The sequence below is a fragment of the Narcine bancroftii genome, chromosome 10, assembly GCF_036971445.1.
Source record: "Narcine bancroftii isolate sNarBan1 chromosome 10, sNarBan1.hap1, whole genome shotgun sequence".
Taxonomy (NCBI): domain Eukaryota; kingdom Metazoa; phylum Chordata; class Chondrichthyes; order Torpediniformes; family Narcinidae; genus Narcine; species Narcine bancroftii.
In genome coordinates this window covers 27,869,997-27,894,550 of record NC_091478.1, presented here as the reverse complement: position 1 = coordinate 27,894,550, position 24,554 = coordinate 27,869,997, and the positions used below count along the sequence as shown (strand labels likewise).

The 24,554-nt window shown below is 47.5% G+C and overlaps 1 protein-coding gene across 9 annotated transcripts in view; it reads right to left on the bottom strand.

The window, feature by feature from the left end:
• LOC138744351 (CREB3 regulatory factor-like) overlaps positions 1–24,554 on the bottom strand; it is a 69,431-nt gene that overhangs the window by 9,968 nt on the left and 34,909 nt on the right. For 4 of the 9 annotated variants that reach the window (XM_069900352.1, XM_069900355.1, XM_069900356.1 and 1 more), the window contains 5 exons: positions 13,890–14,076; positions 12,189–12,314; positions 9,547–10,519; positions 6,894–7,085; positions 3,263–3,452 (listed from right to left, as the gene is read on the bottom strand). In XM_069900352.1, coding sequence (XP_069756453.1) covers positions 3,263–3,452; positions 6,894–7,085; positions 9,547–10,519; positions 12,189–12,314; positions 13,890–13,898 — 1,490 coding nt within the window. In that variant the 5' untranslated portion in view covers positions 13,899–14,076. Of the gene's footprint in view, positions 1–3,262; positions 3,453–6,893; positions 7,086–9,546; positions 10,520–12,188; positions 12,315–13,889; positions 14,077–18,049; positions 18,129–24,554 lie in introns of all 9 variants that reach the window. The other 5 variants (XM_069900353.1, XM_069900358.1, XM_069900361.1 and 2 more) reach the window with 5 other exon arrangements.

The window sequence follows — 24,554 nt, the reverse complement described above, 5'->3', positions numbered from 1 at the left end:
CGATAGCTTTAAAATGTGCAATCTCACACAAGTTATGAAAATACACAAATTCAATACCATCCAATCAAATATCCACTAAATCACCCAATAGATTAAGTATGACTGCATCGGATGTACATTGGAGAATTAAAATTAATATACATGTACTATTGATTATGCAGCAGGATATGTACAAGTCATGCGCTGCATAAGTTCTGACTGGGCAATGTCTGACCACGTATACGCCCGTGGCCCCATGAGGTTATAATAGAGTTCAGAAATCCAGATCACAGAACAGGACGTAGCAGCTTCCTGCACGCAACATATGTATCTCATCTCTCTTGTATACAGAGCGATTGCGCTGCCAGGTGTATAATGGTACAGTACATATATAACCTGTAATACATATGTCTTAGTAGTCATAATAAACAACCATGTTACTATAAGATGGTGTCCAAATTGCATAATGTCCTATTTCACAGAGCGCCGTGGACATTAAGTAACACATGACTGTACATGAAATGATGTATTATAGATTTTTTTAATTTTTTTATTTTTTTATTTTTCACACTATGAACCATACTGACCAAAATACACACAAACATTTCCCTCTTGATTATACACAGTGTCATTTTCTCCCCTTTTCCCCCCCTCCCTTCCCTCCCTCCTTCACCCCCCCACCCCACCCACTCAACGTTCAACATGTGTATTATAGATTTGAAGCATTAATGTACATGATTTGATATCTGCATGGCTTTAGAAAATATGAAAGGCAGCCTCAAAGGAAAGAATTTGTCACTGAGCCAAACATAAATTCATTCATTGTTCTCTCCACAGCTTTTATTTCAGACTTTCAGCATCTGCAGGATCTTTGCCTCTGTGCAGGAGGAACAGAGGGTGTGGCCGGTGCCGAGGCCCCAGAGCATGTCGGGAGGCCCTTGACAGGGGTGGCAGGATGGGCTTCTGCTCACTATGGATGGGGTGCAGCCCCCATTCCCCCCCTACCCAGACAGAAGCAGGCACCTGCTGCAGGCCTTGATCCCTCTGCTTGCTGTCGCAGCTTTTCCCCACACCAAGGGAGGTGGTGTGAGGAATGAGCCTCCAGATGAAGTGGAAGAGCTGGGGACAACTACAATGTTTGGACGGATGCATGGAAAGGAAGGGTTTGGAGGGAAATGGGCCAAATTCAGGCCACTGGGACTAACTCAGACAGACAACAGTTAGCATACAGTGGCTGGACTGAAGGACCTGTTTCTGTGCTGTAAAACTCGAGTTTATATCAATGTTTGGGCCAATGTTAGGCCTCCCTCTCCGGCTTTGCGTTCCTACAGATAAAGGATTTCCCCTCTCACTAGGATGGGTTAAAAGCCAAACATCCCCAAATCTCTACTGCACCTTAGCATGCTGGGCAAAACTGCCTTCTTTGTGCAGAGATCCCACTGAGGTTAACTGGAAGATGGAGGGGAGGTGACCGTCATCAGCAGGAGCCAGCCCTTGTTTGGGGGAAGCTTCTCATCAGTTCACTGAGTTTTGGATTCCACCAGGAACCCTTGGGGAAGGAAAGTTAGCTCTGATAGAGCAACCTGAACAAAATATTGCACATGCCAATTTTTAAAAAAATGGATTTCTGAACTCTATTATTGACATATCCAGCGACATGTCAGTTTGCCTCAGAGAACACAGGCATGTCTGAATGCTCGTGTTTGGATCTCAGAAGTCTCTGCGTGACCCAATATGTTGACTGACCATCTGTCCCCATAGATGCTGCCTGACTCATTGAGTCCTTCCAGCAGCTCACTGTTTCCTCAGGATTGCTATGTCTGCAACTCCTGTATTCCATTTCCCCCTATGCCCCCCCCTCCCTCAAAATTAATTCTCCCATCCTAATGGTTTGTTCCTCCACCTTCCTCCCCCTCTCATCCCTGGGCCCTTCCCTCAGTATCTTTTCCCTTTCTAGATGTAATTTTTATCTTGGAATTGAGAAAGGGTTTTTAACCCAAAACATTGACTGGCCATATCTACCCATGGATCCTGCCTGGCCCAGTTGAGATACCGCCCTTTGCAGCATTTGTGTTTCTGGTGAGCAGACAACCTGTTGTGGTGACATTGGTGAGGGATATGGATTGGCTGGGAAGCTGTTGGCAACGACTGTCATCGCAGGAGAAAGCAGGCAGCATTAGCATCTCATCTAAACAAGGGCACCCATCGGTGCTGCACCCCTGAAGAATTAGCCTGGGTTTCTGAGTCTCTGGGGTGGGAACTTGAATCAGAGGTGGAACATGCCACGGTGTTGAGTTTGTATCTCAACAGGAAGAGATGTGGTTGAACAAGACAGTCTCCAAACACTGGGATTGTGTGTACACTCACAGGACACACGTCATCCATCAGAAGTAATGGGTAACCAACGTTTTGGGCCTGAGCCCTTCGTCAGAAAGAGATGTGACAAGTCTCTATTGACTGATTTGGGTCAGCAATTAATGCGGACATAGTCAGGGGCAATGGTTGGACTTCCAGAAAATTAACTATCAGTATGATTCACTGATGAACTGCTCTTACAATCTCTTCAAGACCCTACTATTTATTTAACAATATTTATTTTTGTACATGCACTGCGGGCTATGTCTATACATGTGTTTGTGTGTTTTTACACTGAGGACTGAAGAACGCAGTTTTGTCCATTTGTACTTCTACAGTTGTATATAATAATAAACTTGAACAGAGGGGGGAGAAAACAACTGCAGCAGCTTCTCCTGACAATAGCAGGAGAAAGTCTCCAGAATTGTGGAGAGTGGATGCCAGTCACGGAGATTATGCGTTGAGATTCATTTGCTGGAATTACCCAAATCACTGCAGAACCAATGAGGCAGAGCTGGGGGCTTTTCTCTTTGGAGCGAAGAGGATGAGAGGGGACTTAATAGAGGTCTACAAGATTATTAGAGAAGGTGGACAGCCAGCACCTTTTTCCCAGGCAGGAATAGCAAACAAGAAAAATAGAGGGTTGTGGATGTGAAGTAGGGAAAGTTCAGATTGTTGAGTAGATTTATAGATGTCGGTGCAACACTGTGGGCCAAATGGCCTGTACTGTGCTGGAATGTAGTTGAGACTGCACCACAAACCAAACTTCACTTGCATTTAAAAAGAATGTCAGCGAAAATCATTCAGAAGGACGAGAGGAAAAGTGTTTACAGAAAGAAAGCAGGAGTAGTCGGGGAGCATAAAGCAGGTGCCCAAGATACAACAATTTCCCGCGTCGCTTGTCTGATTTGCCGGCTGGTTTATTTACCTAGAGGCCAGTTTATTTTTCTCCTTTCGGGATCGTGGCCTGGCGTTCATCGGCAGTTCACTCACTGGCCTTAGGTCATCAATTACCTTGTTCAGCTTCTTCAGTTCACCACCGATATGGAGCAGCCTGCGTGGGTTCGGAGTCAGGTCATCCACGTTGGTACGGCGAGACTTCCTCACCGTTCTCCGCCCTGCATCGCAAAGGACAAAACAGAGGCCGCGTGGGAAAGAGGAAGGGGAAAACGCGGAGAGTTTGCTGAGGCACGAGGAACTGCCCTTGATCGTCTCAGAGGCTGCCGAACAGGAGCGGGGGGGTGGGGGGGAGCAGGGCACAAAGAGGGAGCAAAACTTGGAGGACTGAAAAAATGTGAAACTGTCCACTTCGGCTGGAAAAGTAAAAAAAGCTCACCATCTTAATCGTGATGCATTAGATTCAAGGGAAATGGGCATTCTGATTCACTGAAGGCTAGCAGGCCGGTTCAACAAGTAATTAGCCAAGCTATAGATGTAAGGAAGTCACATTGCAGCTGTACAACCACTCTCGAAATTCTCTATGCCGTTACAAGAAGGTTGTGACGGCTTTGGAAAGGGTACGCATTGGTCAAACGCAGCAAAGCTGGCGACACAGTAAGCGTAACGCTAATACAGCACCAGCAATCAGGACCGGGGTTTGAGTCCCACACTGTCTGTAAGGAGTTCACACATTATTCCTGTGTCTGTGTGGGTTTTCCCTGGGGGCTCTGGTTTCCTCCCACCATTCAAAACATTCTGGGGGGTTGCAGGTTAATTGGGTGGCAAGCGATCGTGAGCCGAAATGGGCTGTTACTGGGCTGTATTTAACACTATTACAGCACCAGTGACCTGGGCTTGAATCGGCGGTGCCTGAAAGAAGTATGTACATTCTCTCCATGTCTCCGGTTTATTTCCGTCGTTCAAAACGTACAGGGGGTGGAGGTTAATTTGGGTGGCACAGGCTCCTACACCAGAAGGGCCTGTAACCATGCTGTACGTTTAAATAACTTCTTGATGCCAGTAATCTCCACATATAGGAGCAGAAATAGGCCATTCAGCCCATTGAGTCTGCCCCACCATTTAATCATGAGCTGATCCATTTTCCCACTCAGCCTCACTGCCCAGCCTTTCTCCCCGTAACCGTTGATGCCCTGGTTAATCAAGAACCTATCAATCTCTGCCTTGAATACACCCAATGACCTGGCCTCCACAGCCACCTGTGGCAACAAATCCCAAAGATTCACCACCCTCTAGCTGAAGAAATTTCTCCACATCTCTGTTCTCAGCAGATGCCCTTCAATCCTGAAGTTGTGCCCTCTTGTCCTAGACTCTCCACAATGGAAACAACCTTTCTACATCTACCCTGTCCATGCCTTTCAACATTCAAAATGTTCCAATGAGATCCCCTCTCATTCTCAATTCCATCTCATATTTGCTTATCCTTGTTCTATTTTATTTGAATGAGTAAAAATAAAACATTATTAATGGAACAAATAAAAATTTGAATTTTTCTTGCCATTATTAAGTAATAACTTGAGGGGAAAACTGCACTATTGTAACAACACATTTTTGGGAAAAATCTGCAGCTATGAATATTTACCCTTGTTTGGTGATAGTTTAATTACAGAGCATTGTTTGTTGCTGTGTTTTATTTATCTGTACAGCTACAGCAAGCAAGAATTTAATACATCCGTACAATGTACTGATGTTTATGACATCGCTCAATGTCACCAAAACCAAGGAGCTGATTGTTGACTTCAGGGAAGGAAAGCCAGAAGTGTATGACCCAGTCAGTGATCATTGGGGGATCAGAGCGGGAGAGGGTAAGGAAATTTAAGTTTTAGGGAGTCACTATCTTGGAGGATCTTTCCTGGCCTGAACACACTAATGGCATCATGAAGAAACCATGTCGGCACCTCTACTTCCTCAGGAGTTTGCAGAGGTTTGGTATGACACCAGAAACCCTGGCCAATTTCTACAGAGGTGTGGTGGAAGTGTGCTGACTGGCTGCATCACGATCTGGTATGGGGACATCAATAGCCCCCGAGTGTAAAGCCCTGCAAAAGGTAGTGGACACAGCCCAGGGCATCACAGGCAAAACCCTCCCCACTACTGAGTACATCTACAGGGAGAACGCTGCCATTGGAGAACAGCAGCAATCATCAAACACCCACACCACCCAGCACACGCTCTGTTCTCACTGCTGCCATCAGGAAAGAGGTTATAGGTGCCACAAGACTCGCACCATCAGATTCAGGAACAGCTGCTGCCCCTCCACCATCAGACTCAACAATAAACTGTGGTGAAACCACTGTACAGCTGTTAGCGCTGTCTGTATGAATGTACTGTATGGGCTGGCCCGCCCCTGTACCCAGGACTTCTCCCCTCTGAATCCCATAAAGGCTGTTACACCCAAACCCCTCCATCAGTACCTGCCTTGGAACCAGGCCAGCAGCATGGGAGATGTTTTATGGTGATTAAAGCCAATTAATCACAACTCTCAGTCTAATGTGGTTAATCGATAGCGCTACATAAACTCAATCAGGGACTCATTTAAGGACTCTTACTTTTACACTCTATTTTTTTCCTCCTCTCTGTATTGCAGAGTTATTTACATTTGTTTATTTGTTTACATGTTCAAGCTATATAGTTTTTTTCCACCTCTGATAAATGGTAATTCTACCTCGACCACAGGGGAAAGAAGCCCAGAGTTGTATGTGATGTCATGCATGACAATAAATCTGAGATCTAAACTCTCATCTCATCCGAAAGTCACAAGATACCTTCTTGGTCTCCAATGAGAAGGAGTGACCTTTGAACACTGGATTTTATGGCACCTTGACAAGGTGCTTCACAAGTCACTGAGATGCAGACTTTGGAACAAAACATCCCTGCACTGTGAAGGAGTGTTGTTCTGGAGACCACATCTTGCTGACCTGAGGGGGGTGGGGGGAAATCTCATTGGAACATTTTGAATGTTGAAAGGCATGGACAGAATAGATGTAGAAAGGTTGTTTCCCACGGTGGGAGAGTCTAGGACAAGAGGGCACAACTTCAGGATTGAAGAGCGTCTGCTTAGAACAGAGATGTGGAGGAATTCCTTCAGCCAGAGGGTGGTGGATCTGTGGAATTTGTTGCCTGGTTGTGGAGGCCAAGTCATTGGGTGTATTTAAAGCAAAGATTGATAGGTTCTTTGCCAGAGCATCAAAGGTTATGGGGAGAAGGCCAGGCAGTGGGGGCGAATGGGAATTTAAAAACACTTTTTTTAGACTTACAGGCAGCATCGGCCCACAAGTTCATGCTACCCAATTGATTTAAAATCTGATATGTTTTGAATGGTGGTGGGGGGGGGGGGGGGGAACAGGAACACCCAGAGGAAACCCACACAAACACAAGGAGAATGACAAACTCCTTACAGACAGCATAGGATTCGAACCCTAGTCACTGCTTCTCTAATAACATTGCGATAACCTCAGCGCTAACCATGCCACCCTCATTATTAAATGGCAGGGCAGACTCAATAGGCTGAATAGCCTAGATTCTGCTCCCTATGTCTTATGGTCTTTAAATCCGCTGAGTAAGGTAACTGGTGCCACAGTCTGATCACCACTTGCTTTTACCTTGCCCCACCCCGTTCTCTTTCTGATAGACATTACTGGGCAACGTGGAGGAATCCCACTCTGATGGCTGCAGGATACGTTCCTGTTTACTGGGCGTGGTGTGGCTGTCGCTGTACTCCCAGAAATAACGGCGTTTCAGTCTCCTGACTCCCAGCTCAAAGGCCACGTCAGCAGAAACCTCGTGTTCGTTTCCTGGAAAAGATTTGACAGCGAATTCTCAAATGGGGTAATTGACGACAGAGCAAAGAATGAGAGGCTGGAGAGAATCAATGGGACAGGCAGCATCCACAAGGGAGAGATGGCCAATCAACGTTTCAGCTTGGGACCTTTTGTCAGGACTGAAGTGGAAAGGAGATGCTAGAGTTCTCCCCCTGCTGCTTTACCCTTGATAAACAATCCCGGTCCCGACCTGAAACATTGACTTCTCTTCACTCTTCGCGGATTCTACCCTGCGTTTTGTTCATCCAGCACCTTATGTTCCCCTCAGTTTGCTCATTTAACCCACGTTTATTCCTTCTGCCTTTCCAACGCTTCCACCTCAACGTCCAACACTCCAGGAACCTGGGGGGAGGGCAGGGGATATCAAACTGAACCAAATGGCCTTTTTTCTGAACTGTAGCATTCTATGGTTCTAAATTTAGTGCTGATCCCAAGAACCAAATCAACAAACCAGAGGAATAACCGGACTGCACCAATTGCCCCTTGAGAGAGACCCAGATCACGTAGCCTAGAACTAGGGAGGTGAGACTAGAACTAGGGAACAGAGAATCAAGGTTCAGGGGAGTGGATTTACAACAGAGATGAGGAGGAACTGCTTCTCCCAGAGAGTAGTAAATCTGTGGAATTCTCTGCCAAGGAAACAGTGGAGGCTGCCTCATTGCAGAGAAACAGATTTTGAATAATAGGGGAATTGAGGGTTAGAGGTACATGAGCTGAGTCCATGACCAGATCAGCCATGATCTCATTGAATGGTGGAGTGACACACGAAAGTCTGTAGACGCTGTGATTGTTGTAAAAATACACAGAAATGCTGGAGGAACTGATGGGCGGGGTGGGAGATACAGACTGTGTATTTAGATGGATGTTGGAAAGATTGAACTGTTTGTGGAATTCTGTGAGTCTTTATAAAAATCAAAAAGAAAATATAAAAACACAGAAATGCTGGAGGAACTCAGCCGGTCTCACTGCGTCCATAGGAGGTAAAGACCAACGTTTCAGGCCTGAATCTTTCTTCAAGGAATAAACAAAGTACAGGAAGGTGTCAGAGTAAAGGTGTTAATCGGATATAAGAGGTGAGGTGAGAATTGATTTTGGCTCTGTGAAAAGGGCCACGGGCAGCGGGGGGCCACGGGCAGCGGGGGGCCACGGGCAGCGGGGGGCCACGGGCAGCGGGGGGCCACGGGCAGCGGGGGGCCACGGGCAGCGGGGGGCCACGGGCAGCGGGGGGCCACGGGCAGCGGGGGGCCACGGGCAGCGGGGGGCCACGGGCAGCGGGGGGCCACGGGCAGCGGGGGGCCACGGGCAGCGGGGGGCCACGGGCAGCGGGGGGCCACGGGCAGCGGGGGGCCACGGGCAGCGGGGGGCCACGGGCAGCGGGGGGCCACGGGCAGCGGGGGGCCACGGGCAGCGGGGGGCCACGGGCAGCGGGGGGCCACGGGCAGCGGGGGGCCACGGGCAGCGGGGGGCCACGGGCAGCGGGGGGCCACGGGCAGCGGGGGGCCACGGGCAGCGGGGGGCCACGGGCAGCGGGGGGCCACGGGCAGCGGGGGGCCACGGGCAGCGGGGGGCCACGGGCAGCGGGGGGCCACGGGCAGCGGGGGGCCACGGGCAGCGGGGGGCCACGGGCAGCGGGGGGCCACGGGCAGCGGGGGGCCACGGGCAGCGGGGGGCCACGGGCAGCGGGGGGCCACGGGCAGCGGGGGGCCACGGGCAGCGGGGGGCCACGGGCAGCGGGGGGCCACGGGCAGCGGGGGGCCACGGGCAGCGGGGGGCCACGGGCAGCGGGGGGCCACGGGCAGCGGGGGGCCACGGGCAGCGGGGGGCCACGGGCAGCGGGGGGCCACGGGCAGCGGGGGGCCACGGGCAGCGGGGGGCCACGGGCAGCGGGGGGCCACGGGCAGCGGGGGGCCACGGGCAGCGGGGGGCCACGGGCAGCGGGGGGCCACGGGCAGCGGGGGGCCACGGGCAGCGGGGGGCCACGGGCAGCGGGGGGCCACGGGCAGCGGGGGGCCACGGGCAGCGGGGGGGGGGGAGGGGGAATGGTGGGTGGGGGGGTTTAACAGAAACCAGGGAAATCAATGTTAATGCCATCTGGTTGGAGGGTGCAATCTGGCAGTGCATGAGACCATGGAAAGTGATGTCGGCAAGGGAATGGGATGGGGAATTGAAATGGGTAGCCACTGGGAGATCCATCCAATTGTGACAAGACAGAGCTAAGATGCTCAATGAAGCGATTTCCCAGTCTGCGCCAAGTCTCTCCGAGGTAGAGAAGACCACAGCATGAGCGCAGGATGTAGTAGATGAGTCCTGTAGATTCACAAGTGAAATATTGCTTCACTTGAAAGGACATTGAATGGTGGAGCAGGCTTAATGCGCAAATGGCCTGTTCCTTACATCGTGATCCAAGTAAAAAGCAACAACATTCCTGGTATACCTGCTTCAGAAAGATAGTCGCTGTAGTCGTCCTTATCGTCATCATCATCTTCCTCCTCCTCATCTTCATTCTCACTGTCTTCCTGCTCTGTGTCCGAGGCCTCCCCCGACTCTGGCCTGTTGTCACTTGGATGCACACCCAGAGACTCAGCACTGAACAGGGAGTAGTTGTGCTCATTGTACTTTAGTTCGGTTGCCGCTTCTGATGCATGCTTGATGCTGGCACATCCACCTTCCTCACGGACGCTGGCATTCTCTGCCCTAACGGCTCCCGGCTCTGTGGCAGCCAGACGCCTGGCAGGCTTCCAGGAGATCTGCCCAGTTTGGTCATGAGTGGCTCCTTCTACCGTGCCGGACACAGAGTCTGCTGGTGCCCCAGGACGGGACGGTTGGTCCAGGAGGGCACGGTTACCAGATCTGGGGGACACTGCAGTGCGTCCAGGGTGCGTCGTCTCACCGGCCGCCGTGTCCTTCACCTGGCTTAGCTGATCCTCCTTTTTCTGCACAAACACCACGCCATCTGACCAGAAACCAGAATCCACCAGCGGATCCAGCCAATGGGCTTTTTTGGAAGCCTCCGTACTTCGACCAGCAGCATCTGACCTGCCAGAGAAGGGGGATACCTCCTTTCCCAACCGGAAGAGGCACCAAGAGTCAGCCACCTGCTGGGGGTCATCTGCATTAAGATCAGCCAGCGTGGGTGATTGAGAAACTCTGGCCTCATTCTGATAAGGACTTGTGGTCTCCTCCAAGCCCAACAAGTCCAACTCCTTGTTGGTCCAGAGGTCAGCTTTGATGTATTTGGCGAAGTCTTCCAAGGCAGAGACATCCCAGCGCTCACATCGTGCGCTGACCGATGGCTCATCATCAACCAGATCACTTAGAAGCTCGATGTTCTCCTTCACAGGGCTCCTGTACAAGTTCAAGCTCAGCAGATCATTTCTGGAGCTGTTGGTGTACGCCAACTGCCGCTCCTATGATTGACAAAACAAAAAATGATTAATATTTTCCATTCATACATTCTCCTCACTCTCCCTGGCATTTAGTGTAATGAGCAGTAATAAAGCAGGCCATTCAGCCCAACTAACTTGTGGTGCCATTTATGCCTCAGCCATCTCGATTCAGCAGTGTGACCTTCTCTTCCCCCATTAACTCCATCCATCCCCACCTTTCCCCATGGTAGCGAATGCCACATTCCCACCACCTCAGGACAGGAGGATTGCTTGCTGACACAAGGATCAGGCGGCCTTTGTCCCCACAGTGGGAACCTTCCCAGCATACTCTCCACCTAACCATGTGATTCCCAACCAGTGGGGCCATAGCGTGTATCCATGTGGGCTATGGAGACTTCCCAACCCACCGAGGTCATATCTCGGTCCTCCCGGGCAATCTTGGCGAGCAATCTGCCACCGTCTCTCAATATAAGTGGCTTGGCACTCAGCACTCAGTCATGGTTCCTATCAGACCTCCACACAAGGCAGATTCAGAAATGAGTGTTTTCTGTCTTCTTGCTGCTTGTTGTACTCATTTCAATTAAAACTCAAGAGGCTCCAGTTTATAAGGTAAGACATGTCTTACTTCTAAAATTGGAGACAAATTTTCATCGAAGATTGCATGACTGTAGGATATGTTAGAAGTTTACGTGGCTATTGTGAGCAAATGAATAACCTTTAACATTCAAGGAAACATCCTGACACTATCAAACTAAACACAGACCAAGGATATGCAAACTGATGAAGAAACATCAGTTTCTTACAGTGGCTCGAGCTTTGATTTTGATTGGAGTTTTTAATGTTCAGTGTAGGCTTGCAGTGTTTCTTTTTTGGTTCTTTAAAGACATTAAATAAAATAGCTTAAATGAGATAAAGATGTGTTTTTTACAGAGCTGCCTTTGACTTGAAAATATTGCTCTGTCATTGCCACTAGTGGGCCACAGCACCTTAGGCTGGAGGCCAGGTGGGCCTTAAACTGATAAAGGTTGAGAACCGCTGATTCTAAACCTTTTGGCATTTTAGATAGCAGTGTTTGGTCTCCTCTCAGCCACCTTCTCCCGGGAGGAAGGAGATGTGGTCAGTACACCCTGCCCTGAAACGCAGATCCTCGTTTTTTGTGATCACCTCCGAAAACTCCTCTGCACCCCTCTCTAATATCTCTATTTCCTTCACTATTACGTACTTGTATTCAGACCAAGATTTTATATATAAACAGTGTGCAGAAAGAAGGTCCAGCTCTCCTTGATGGGGGGGGGGGGGGGGGGGGTGCGGGGGGGGAGGATCATGAATAATACTGAGGGGTTGGCTGGGGAAGTACGTTGGTCCCCTCCGATAGCACAGTTAGTGAACATTCCGATACATTCTCACCCGAGGTGGCTGAAAGGAAACCTTTAGAGAATGGTGCAATAAAAGTGAAATGCTTGGGCAGAGAGGAGGACAGATTGAATACAGACCATCAGGGACAATCTGCAGGGCTCAGAGAGGGTTTGGAACAGGAAAGGTGGGCCAAATGGCCTCCTTGTGCATTGTAATTCAGCTGGCTGCTTGTGGACCGATGCCTGGTTTGCATCTGCCCTGCCCACTCACTGATGGCCCCAACCCAGCTCCTGCCTCGCGTTACAGGACACGGCAGCAGTGTGGCTCCCTGTACCTGTTCACACAGAAATCCAGAGTCCGGGCGGCTGTCTGGGCTTGCAACAGTTTGATCAGAGGAGGAGCATGTGCAGAAGCTTCTAAAAGCATCCCCAAATGCAGGTTCCATCCCACATGCATTGGGCTGAAAAATAAATCAAAGTTAGTCCAGATCACAACACCACTCATGTTCTGTGCTATTACATGACAACAAAGGAACCTTGAAGAAGGGCTCAGGCCTGAAGTGTCGGTTATATTATCTTTCCCTCCTGTGGACGCTGTGAGACTTGCTTGAAGAAGGGCTCAGGCCTGAAGTGTCGGTTATATTATCTTTCCCTCCTGTGGACGCTGTGAGACTTGCTGAGTTCCTCCAGCATTTCTGTGGTTCTACCAGTACAGAAAAAGGGGACTTTGTAATAGTGCAGACAGTACTTTTGTGGTATCAGAGCAGCACCTGATCAGTGTAACAAAGGGAGGTTGAAGAGCCTGAGAGCTGTTGGATAAAGACTGTTCTTGAACCTAGAGGTGCTGGTCTTCAGGCTTCTGTACCTTCTGTGACCAGGGTCCTTCATGATGTTCTCTGAACAACATTAGTGAACCAGCGGAAACAATCTGCTGGTTTCACTCACAACATGATTTTTTATTCAAGATTCTATTTAACAACTTGTACTCTGGATCTGAGCCACCACAGTGGGATTTGAAACCATAAATCAATGGTCGCAGCCTCCAAATAACAGTCCAGTAGCTTAACCACGATCCTTTATTTTCCAAGTGAAACACCAAGCCTGCATATGCTGTGATCCTTATCAAACACACACAAAAATGGTGGGGCAGATTTGATGGGCAGAACAGCCCATTTCTGCTTCTATGTCTCACCATGTGACCTCTGTCCCCTATTCCTGCTTTCACTTCTTTAGCCAATAACACCACATCCAACTCCCTTCTGGATGAACCGTCCTCAACAACTCTGTTGGGAGGGAGTTCCACATTCACAACTCTCTGAGTGAAGACGTTTGTCCTCACCCCCGTCCTAATTGGCCTCCCCCTTCTCCTCAGACTGTGACCTTCTTGCTCCGCTGTGAAACCAATGTCCATGGAAACTTCCTGCTCCTCCATTGCTGCGACACCCCAGATGAATCGATTGTCCAACAGGATCACAACGTACCCACGTACAAAATTACACACACAGGAGGACGAGTTTAAGGTGAGGAGGAGTGAAACATGAAAGTCTGCAGATGCTGCGATTGTGGTAAAAACACAGAAATGCTGGAGGTACCCAGCCGGTCTTGCTGCGATCACGGGGAGGGAAAGATAATATAACCGACGTTTCAGGCCTGAGCCCTTCTTCAAGATGTGGTTGGATACGGTACTCCAAGTCGGGGGCTGGGGTGATAGTGTTGGCAAGGTAGCATTTATTGCCCATCTTTGACGATCCTTGAGCAAGAGGAGGGGTGCTGTCCTGAATGTGCCACTGCAGTGCTGTGGAGAGTGATATGAAGGACTCATGTACAACATATTAGAAGGAGCCCAAACTTCTCAAGAGGGAGGCTGCAAGAGTGGCTGAGTTCCTCCAGCATTCACTGTGCATTTTTACTTTCTTTCCCAAGAACGCCAGACGCTTCTGAGGGTGGAGGCAGGTACAACACAGACACGTATGGTCACCCCTACCCTCACTGAGGGCAGGAACACCCTGGGCAGTGGGAGGAGGAGTGTTTCGTACCTGTGGCATGACCAGGCCGTGAGATGTTGCCACCAATCAAGGACAAAGTGGTGGTAGGTCCCCAGGTCACTTGTCAGTAAATCTCTCCAAATGTCAACGGCTGGGCAATGATTTCCTCCCAAGGACAGGAAGATGGCGGTAATTACAGTAACTACCAAAACTCAGGTCGGTTCCAATGTCTTCAGCCCTGAGGGTGGAGGAACAAGGAGAGAAAAAGAAAGAGAATATTATAGGGAGGTGATTCAGGTGTGCACAAGTCACTAGCCCAGTTGACTGTGGATGAAATCAAACAATTCAAACACCAAACCCCCAAACAAAGCTCTCCATCACAATGGGAAGATGTGTAACAAACTCCTTCCTGTTTCAGGGAAAGTCAATGTGGAAGGTCTAAATCTATCCCCCTCCCTCCCAAAAACAAAAACAAAAAAAAAATCACAGGAGAATGCAGCTGAGAGGCAAAATGCATCAGTCATGATTTGAATGGCACAGCAGACTTGATGGGTGAATGGCCTGGTCTTGGTCCATTATGCAAGATATAGGAGCAGAAAGTGGCCATCTGGCCCATCGAGTCTGTTCCGCACTCTAGCATGAGTTGATTCATTCTCCCACTCCCCTGCCTTCTCCCCATAACCTTTGCTACCCTGACGATTCAGATACCTATCAATCTCTGCCTTAAATACATCCAATGACCTGGCCTCCACAGCCACCCGTGGCAGCAAATTCCGGAGGTCCGCCACTCTCTGGATAAAGATATTCCAGTTGAATCTTTGTTGAAAATGATCCTACATTTTATATACACTAATGACAGGAGTAGAATTGAATCGGAAAATAATAAAGGGAGGGATGTGACATTGAGGCTTTATAAAACACTGGTGAGACCTCATTTGGAGCATTGTGATCAGTTTTGAGCTTCTCATTTAACATAGGATGTGCTGACGTTAGAGAGAGTTCAGAGGAGTTCACAAAGATGATTCAAGGAATGAAAGGATTATCATATCAGGAGTGTATGACAACTCTTGGCCTGTACTCGTTGGTATTTAGGAGAACGAGGGAGGATCTCATTGAAACATTTTCACTGTTGAAAGGCGTGGACAGAGTAGATGTAGAAAGGTTGTTTCCCATGTTGGGAGAGTCTAGGACAAGAGGGCACAACTTCAGGATTGAAGGGCATCTACAGAACAGACATGTAGAAGAATTTCTTAAGCCAGAGGGTGGTGAATCTGTGAAATTTAGCGGTTGTGTAGGTTAGATCATTGGGTGTATTTAAGACAAAGATTGATAGGTTTTTACATTTTTTTTATTTTTCACACTATGAACCATATTAATCAAAATACACACAAACATTTCCCTCTTGAATACACAGTGTCATTTTCTCTCCTTTTTTCCCCCTCCCTTCCCTCCCTTCTTCCCACCCCCCTCCCTACCCACTAAACATTCAACATATACAATACAATTAACCCATTAAACAATGTCATCACACAATGAAAATAAACAAGAAAATTGTGTCATCTACTTTTACACACTGGATCAGCTCATTTCGTCTTTTCTCATTCTATAATTTTAGGGGATGGAGGTCCACGGAAGGCCCTCTCTGTTGTGTTTCATGTACGGTTCCCAAATTTGTTCAATAATGTGACTTTATTTTTTAAATTATATGTTATTTTTTCCAATGGAATACATTTATTCATTTCTATGTGCCATTGCTGTACTCTCAGGCTTTCCTCTGATTTCCAAGTTGACATTATACATTTTTTTGCTACAGCTAAGGCTATCATAATAAATCTTTTTTGTGCTTCATCCAGTATGAGGCCTAATTCTTTACTTCTTATATCACTTAGAAGATCGATCTCTGGATTTTTTGGTATGTTGCTTTTTGTGATTTTATTTAATACCTGATTTAGATCTTCCCAAAACTTTTTCACTTTCTCACATGCCCCAATTGCATGTACTGTTGTTCCCGTTTCCTTCTTACAGCAAAAATATCTATCTGATACTGTTGGATCCCATTTATTTAACTTTTGGGGCGTGGTATATAGCCTGTGTAACCAATTATATTGTATCATGTGTAACCTCGTATTTATTATATTTCTCATAGTTCTGGAGCATAACTTTTCCCATATTTCATTTTTTATCTTTATGTTTAGATCTTTTTCCCACTTTTGTTTGGGTTTATAGCTTATTTCATCATTTTCGTTCTCTTGCAGCTTGATGTACATGTTCGTTATAAATCTTTTAATTATCATTGTGTCTGTAATCACATATTCAAAGCTGCTTCCTTCTGGTAATCTCAGTCTGTTTCCCAATTTGTCCTTTAAGTAGGTTTTTAATTGGTGGTATGCAAACATTGTACCATGAGTTATTCCATATTTGGATTGATAGGTTCTTGATTAGCCAGGGCATCAAAGGTTATGGGGAGAAGGTCAGGCAGTGGGACTGAGTGGGAAAATTGATCACGTCATGATTAAATGGTGGGACAGACTCGATGGGCTGAATAGCCTATTTCTGTTCCTGTGACTAGGACACAGCTGAATAAAGATCAACACTTTCTAAAGCAATAAAACAAGCTATTTGACACATTAGGAAAATTGCTTCACACTAGATTACTATTTAAGGGTAAACATTGTTAAAAATGTACAAGGAAAAGAGACATTCTCCCTTCCTGCTGAGCAAACTGCATGATTTGGGGATTCACCACATTAGGATCCCTGATATTGGTCATTATGGATAAATCGTTCTCCTTATTAATCTTCAAATGAGTCCCAATGCAAGGAAATTCCCAGCCTCTGCAACAGTTTGATCTGAGTGATATGTTAAGTCACTCTTAACTGGAGCTTAACCCATGTGTGGAGATTTTTATTACTTCTCTCATCCAACCACAGTGTGTGCACTGCATCAGGAGCCTCCCATCCAATCTCACTCTCTGTGCCCTGCATCAGGGGCTTTTGGACCAATCACAGTCTGTGCCCTGCATCAGGGGCTTTTGGACCAATCACAGTCTGTGCCCTGCATCAGGGGCTTTTGGACCAATCACAGTCTGTGCCCTGCATCAGGGGCTTTTGGACCAATCACAGTCTGTGCCCTGCATCAGGGGCTTTTGGACTAATCACAGTCTGTGCCCTGCATCAGGGGCTTTTGGACCAATCACAGTCTGTGCCCTGCATCAGGGGCTTTTGGACCAATCACAGTCTGTGCCCTGTATCAGGGGCTTTTGGACCAATCACAGTCTGTGCCCTATAATCAGGGACTTTTGGACCAACCACAGTCTGTGCCCTCTATCAGGGGCTTTTGGACCAATCACAGTCTGTGACCTTCATCAGACACCTCCTGTTCAAACACAGTGCAAGCCCTGCATCAGATGTCTCCCGTCCAATCACAGTGCATGCCCTGCATCAGATGCCTCCCGTCCAATCACAGTGCATGCCCTGCATCAGATGCCTCCCGTCCAATCACAGTGCATGCCCTGCATCAGATGCCTCCCGTCCAATCACAGTGCATGCCCTGCATCAGATGCCTCCCGTCCAATCACAGTGCATGCCCTGCATCAGATGCCTCCCATGCAATCTCAGTCTGTGCACCGCAACAGTAACTTTCTGACCAATCACAGCCTGCGCACCACATCAGGAGTTTTCTGACCAATCACAGCCTGTGCACCACATCAGGAGCTTTCTGATCAATCACAGCCTTTGCACCACATCAGAAGCTTTCTGACCAATCACAGCCTGCGCACCACATCAGGAGTTTTCTGACCAATCACAGCCTGTGCACCACATCAGGAGCGTTCTGACCAATCACAGTCTATGCCCTGCATCAGGAGTTTTCTGACCAATCCCAGTCTATGCCCTGCATCAGGAGCTTTCTGACCAATCACAATAAATTTTATACTGTATCCAGCAACAAAATGAAAAATATCATGGTTTAAATGCAAAAACAAAACTAAAAATATATAGGGTTTGTATATTAATTGGGTAGCATGGGCTTGTGGGACAGAAGGGCCTGTTACTGTTAAAGTTAAAAGCTCACAGCTTAATGAAGTGATTTAAACAAACCCCTCTCACACCTATTGCCTGGAGTTGGATGCTTGTGGAAGGGGTTGGAGGTAGTTTGCTGGCTAATGAATCAGGGGAAAGATGGAGGTACAAGTGCTGAGGTGGAAGACTAACCTTCTCACTGGGATGGACTGCAAAGGCCTTTCTTTCTTCCATCCATCAGGGAAGCAAGACTGGCCATGGTCCATGTTAGCTGAAGAAACCCAAACAAGTCATCAGCTCCGTGAGATTCTCGTTCACAGCTGGAGAGTGGAGTCCATAAGATATAGGAGCAGAAGTAGGCTATTCTGCCCCACCATTCCATCATGAGCTGTTCCATTCTCCCATTCAGTCCCATTCCCCTCTTGTCTCCCCATAACCCTCGACACCCAGACTATTCAAATACCTATCAATCTCTGCTTTAAATACACCCAATCGCCTGGCCTCCACAGCCGCCCGTGGTAGCAAGTTCCAGAGGTTCACCACTCTCTGGCGAAAGAAAATTTCCACATCTACATTGTAGATTTGAGGTAGAGTTTGGTGGGGGGTGGGGGGGAAGATATTGACGACAAGGAGGAAAAAATACAAATGAGGAAAGGACTAGTGGGGTTAGTGTGGAGTTCATGGGCTGAATAGCCTGCTTCCATGTCATATCACCTGATGTATTGCACACCTTCTCAGAATTCCTTCCAAGCTACACTGCTCTCTCATACTGCTTGGATTGGACAGGCAATGTCTTGAAGCCTGCCAATTTAAAAGGCAATTGGATCATTAAATGGATAGGAAAGGGTTAAATGGATGAGGGTCAAATGCTGGCAAATGGGACCTGCATAGGTGGGCATGGTGGTATGAACAAGGTGGGTCGAAGGACCCGTTTCTGTGCTCTAAATTACCTCTTGATCCATCATTTCCATCAGGGAGGTTGTGCTTGGTGCCACGTCTACTGCAGCGAGACAGTTGTCTAAAAGATGCAGGGCTCCCAGGAGCACAGTGGGCAATCAGCCGAATCCCCAGGTGTTCCATCAGCCCGCTGATACTTTGGGGAATTTGGCAATACCAAGACCTAGCTCAAAATGGCCTCTTCAGGTTAGGGTATTCACCAGCCCCTTGTAATGCTGGAGTGGGTGATAGCGCAGTCTCAGTTTGTCCTGCCCAGGAACGTTGGACCACTGCAGAATGTGACAGGTCAGACAGATCCAGCCTTCGATGTCTCCTCCGTGATGCAATCCAGCACTTCCTTCCAAAACAAAGCCCCCTCTCCACAACAGATCCAAATAATCTCCACACGGATGATTTTAGCTAACAACCTTGGACGTTTCTTGGTGCCCCATTGTTTTTTACAGCACGGTACAGGCCCTTCGGTCCACAATGTTGTGCCAACCTATATAAACCTACTCAACAAACTGAACCTTTCCTACCTCACACCCTCCATTTTTCTTGCATTCTTGTGTCTGTCCCAGAGATTTTAAAATGGCACCATTGTACCAGCCTCCACCACCACCCCTGGCAATGCATTTGAGATGCCCACTATTTTCCATGCAAAAACACCTTACCCCTGATGTCTCCCCTATCTCCCTTCACTGTGTACAGATGTCCTCTGGTGTTTGATACTCTTTCTCCAGGAAAAAAAAAGTGCTGGCTGTCCACCCTATTGATGCCTCTCAGAATCTGATGACCTCTATTAAATCGCTTTTCACCCTTCTTCGCTTCAAAGAGAAAAACCACTGGTGCTGTTAATTTTACTTTATAAAGACATGTTCTCCAGTTCAGCTGACATCCTAGTAAATCTCCCCTGTACCCTTCCCACAGCTTCCATATCCTTCCTGAAATGAAGGAACAGGAACTGAACACAATATTCCATGAATGATCTAACCAGAGTTCAACACTTGAACTCAATCCTCCGACTAATGAAGGCCAGCTTATCCTAAACCTTTTTAACTACCCTATCAACCTGCACAGCAACCTTGAGAGATCTAAGGATTAGGATGCCAAGGTCCCACATTGATAAGAATCCTGCCATTAACCGGGTACTCTTCCTTTGAGTACATCCATAAGGTATCCCTTCGCACTTATCTGGATTGAGCTCCATCTGCCACTTTGCCCAAACTCTGCATCTCATCTCTATCCTCTTGCAACCTACAACAACCTTCTACACTATCCACAACATTGCCAACCTTGTGTCATCTGCAACTGAGGCAAAATTGCAGGAGCCTTCGATTGAGAAGCTTTTCTTTCCACCACTCACCCCAGCAGTTACATAAGGAGCGGGAGCAGGAGTCTGCCATCCGGCCTGTTGAGCTGTTCAGCTCTTTTTCCCCGTCACCCTCAATTTCCCCTATTCTTCAAAAATCTAAATACATTCTCTGAGGCAGCCTCTACTGCTTTCTTGGGCAGAGAATTCCAAAAATTCACTGTTATCTAGGAGAAGCCATTCTTCTCTGATTTCAACCTACGTACTGCCTGAATCTGAAGGCTAATTCCGTCTACTAGTGGAAACAACTTTCCTGCCTCTATCTTATCTATCCCTTTCAGAGGTTTATGTTTCTATAAAAATCACCTCTCATTTTTAAAAAAAAATTTAATAAAAAATTTAAATTTAAAAAAATTAAATTTAGTACAGTAACGGCCCATTTTGGCCCATGATGCCCAATTAACCTATACCCCCAGTTTTGAAGGTGGGAGGAAACGGAGCCCCCTGGAGGAAACGCACACAGACCACAAGGAGAACGTACAAACTCCATAGCGTGGAATTCGAACCCTGGTCCCAATTGCTGGCGCTGTAACAGTGTTGCGCGAACCGCTACTCTAATAATGCCATCCCTGCATTCTTCTGATGCAGTCCCAGATGACTTAATCTCTCCTCATAGACTAACCCCCTCATCTCTAGAATCAACCTGGTGAATCTACGCTGCACTAACTCCAACCCCAGTCTATCCGTTCTCAAGTACGGAGACAGAACTGCACGCAGTACTCCAGGTGCAGCCTCCCCAGTACCATGGACAGTTGCAACATGACCTCTCTGTTCCTAAATTCAATCCCTCCAGCAATGAAGGCCAACATCCAATTTGAATTCTTAGTTACCTGCTGCACCTGTAAACCAACCTTTGGCGATTCATTCACAAGCACTCTCAGGTCATTCTGAACAATAGCATGCTAAATCTTTCACCAATTAAATAATAATCTGATCTATATTTTTCTTCTAAAGTGGATGACCTAAGATTGTACTTCATCTGCCAGACCCTTGCCCACTCACTTAGCCTTTCTGTAGCCCCTTTCACACTTGCAACTCATCCCAAGAATTAACAGCCAATCAGCCTTTAAAGTGTTTAGTGTGAAAGGAAAATCTTCTTAATGCCAGGATCAGATGACGTCATCTCATGCTGGGGCTTGATGGCCTTGACCCCGAATACAATCCACAGCATCTGCAGATGTCGATGTTGCAATCAGGCAAGTGTAGAATTGGCAATAGCATTGTGGGATTGAAATGACCCAAGTTTTTGTGTGTGTGCAGGAACATGAAGGAAGAAAAGATTAAAATGAAGGTATAAACTTTGCTGTGGGACAGTTGCAGTAGGAGAGATAGAGAGAGATGAATAGCAATAGCAGACAATTTTTAAACATTGTGGTAAAGTTGGGAGCGCTGTTTTATAATTTATAATAGCACACAATTTATAAAGAGTGTGGGAAAAATCAATGATGGACCTGACTTTCCAGAATGCCATGTGGTAGAGAAACCTCTCCATGAATGTTCCGTGCATGCAGCCGTCCATACAGCTCTTTCTCTGCTGCATGGCATTCTGGGAGAACAGGTCCACCATTGCTTCCCCCCCCCACTATATTTCTATAATGTGCATGACAGCACTACCAACTTTCCTATGCTGTATAAATTTATTACTCGACCTTTTCCACGGTCCCTTATAAAGGTTTATATAGGTTGGGACAACAACAGGGGCTGAAGGGGTCATACTTTGCTGTACATAATGCTCAATTATGTTATAACTAGGCATGATTAATTTTGTTCAAATATAATATCATAATACATTGATCAGGATTTAGGGGAGGTCCACATCGCTCAATGTGTCATGATGACACCAGTAGAAGGTAGAACAGTCTTAACTCCGGGGATGGCTCCTTGCAACGTGAAAGTGTTCAGTGTCCCAGTTAGGAGTGGTCAAGTGTGAAAAGTCAAACCCCTCCATTCCTATCCCAGGACACTGAATGGCCGATTTAGTGGGACGCAAGTGTGAAAGGGGCTCGTACTTCTCTAGACACCTCACATCCTCTGCACAATTTGCTTCTTCACTCAATTTGACGATACTCCGTTCTCTCTGAGATATCTGCTACAGTATGGAGCAAACACTACTTAACTACGTAGCCCAATGTGCTTCTACGTATCCATTTAAAACACAAAACTGAACTTGTGCAAGTCAAGTATTTTGTTCTGGGGATGCCTGCAGATCTCAAATGAATTTAATCTCCTCTGCTCCTTTGAAGATATTCATTCTTTCTCAACCTTCTGCTCCCCCCTCCATAACCTCTCAGCTCCTTTCTCTTCTCCCCCCTTCCCACCTGTTTCCACCTCTCACCTGCCAGCTTGTGCTCATCCCCCTCCCATGCCCCCCCCCTTTTATTGGGCTGTCTCCCCACTTTTTGCTATCCAGGATGAAGGGTTCTTGACTTGAAACGTCGATTGTTTTCCACGGATACTGCCTGACCCGCTAAGTTCTTCCTGCAATTTGTGTGTTGCTTTCTTGAAGTACAAGGCAGTGCGATCACGCTGCTTTTTTAAAAAACCAGAACATCCAAGCTTTAGCAGCACCTAAGAACAGCAAGAAATGTGTGGCACTTCAATGAACCCTGGTGGCACTTCAATGAACCCTGGTAGCATTTATTTAACAAAGGAATTTCTTGAGAAATTAGAGGGGGAATTGAGAGCGTGGGATTCAGGGAGAGGAAGGCACCGCATTTAGTGACACAGCAGCATTCTCCCCAATTCCCTCTGGTCAGTGCCCGAGGTTCAAAATTCTCTCCCCCTCGGCACCTTTACACAAGCGCCTTCAGATGGCTCTTTCTACCAGTTCCCTCTGGGGTCCCACATCTTATCCACTTCTACTTAAAGCAAGGGAGCCTTCCCACAACTGAGGCAAGGAAAACTAAAAGGTGTTGGAAGCATTCAGGTCGGACAGCATCTGGACAGGGAGAAATAGTGCTACTGTTTCAGGAGGATGGGCTTTTATTTCACAATGAAAAATTCAGGGAATCGGACGAGAGGTTACCGACCTGAAATTTAAACCCCCCTTTCTCTCTCCAGAGATGCTGCTTGACTTCCTGACTAATCTTAGCACTGAGCCTTCGTTTCTGGATTTTTGGTATCTGCAGGCTTTTTTTTGTCAAAGTCCTGTACATGGAGTCAGGAGAATGTGATCCAGTCCTCATCGAGTGGTAGAGAGGGTCAAGGACTTCAAATTCCTGGGTGTCAACATCTCCAAGGATCTGACCTGGAGCCTCCACATCGATACAATCATGAAGAAGGCTCAGCAGTGGCTATACTTCATGAGGAGTTTGAGGAGACTCTTGGAAACCTCAACAGGTGTACCGTGGAGAGCATCCTGGACAGTTGCTTCACTGTCTGGTACTCCATAGAGTTGTTAACTTGGCCTGCGCCATCATGGGCACCATCTGCGAGAGGTGGTGTCTTAAGAAAGTAGCCTTTATCCTCGGACGCCCCACCACCCAGGCCATGCTTTCTTCACTCTGCTACTATCATGAAGGAGGTACAGGAGCCTGAAGGCGAGTACCCAGTGGTACAAAGACAGCTTCTTGCCCTCCGCCGTCAGATTTCTGAAAGGACAATAAACTGAAGGCACAGCCTCACTTTGAGTTTTTGTATGCTATTTTCATGGTCCAATAGGGTTATAATGGAGTTCAGTCAGAAATCCCAGTCGGAGAATCAAAAAAAGGTGGTTTTTATGAATATTTGCTCTGTGATGCTGCCACAAAACAACAAATTTCATGACTTGTTCATGACAAGAAATTCTGATTCTGAGTACGGCTGGGATAATAGGGAAAAAAAACCCTCATTGCATAGAGCTCTCAGGAAAGCAGGGCTCATAGGCTGGGATGCAAGGGCAGAGAGGTATTCGGGATAGAGGCAGAGCTTGAGAGGCTGGGACATGAGGGAGACTTGGAAGGGTATCGTGAACAAGAAAGGTGACAGGGAACACCATCTGCACCGGAGGCTTCATTACAGAGGGGGTGTTGTATGTGGATGGCAGAGGATCACGAGACCTCCCTGACTGAAACCGATTCAGAAGTCGCATCACCTGCCAATCAAGTTTGGATTCCAGCCACTCATTAGTGCACACTTTACTGTTGGCTCATTTAAATGATTCAGTGTCATTATTGGCTAGACGCCCAGCTCAGAACAGTATAAAACATCGATGCATACCACATTTCTTTCTCTCTGCCTCTTGGTCCAAGTCCTGGACATCGCTCCTCGCCACGTCACTACTGTGGACATCACTAGAGGAGTCCCTGGTAAGGTGTGCACTACACTGAGTTGAACCGGAGTACTGCAATAGATCAGTGTTTGCAGAGACCCGCACCCGTTGGTATGGAGAACCGGGAGTGTGCGTTTAAG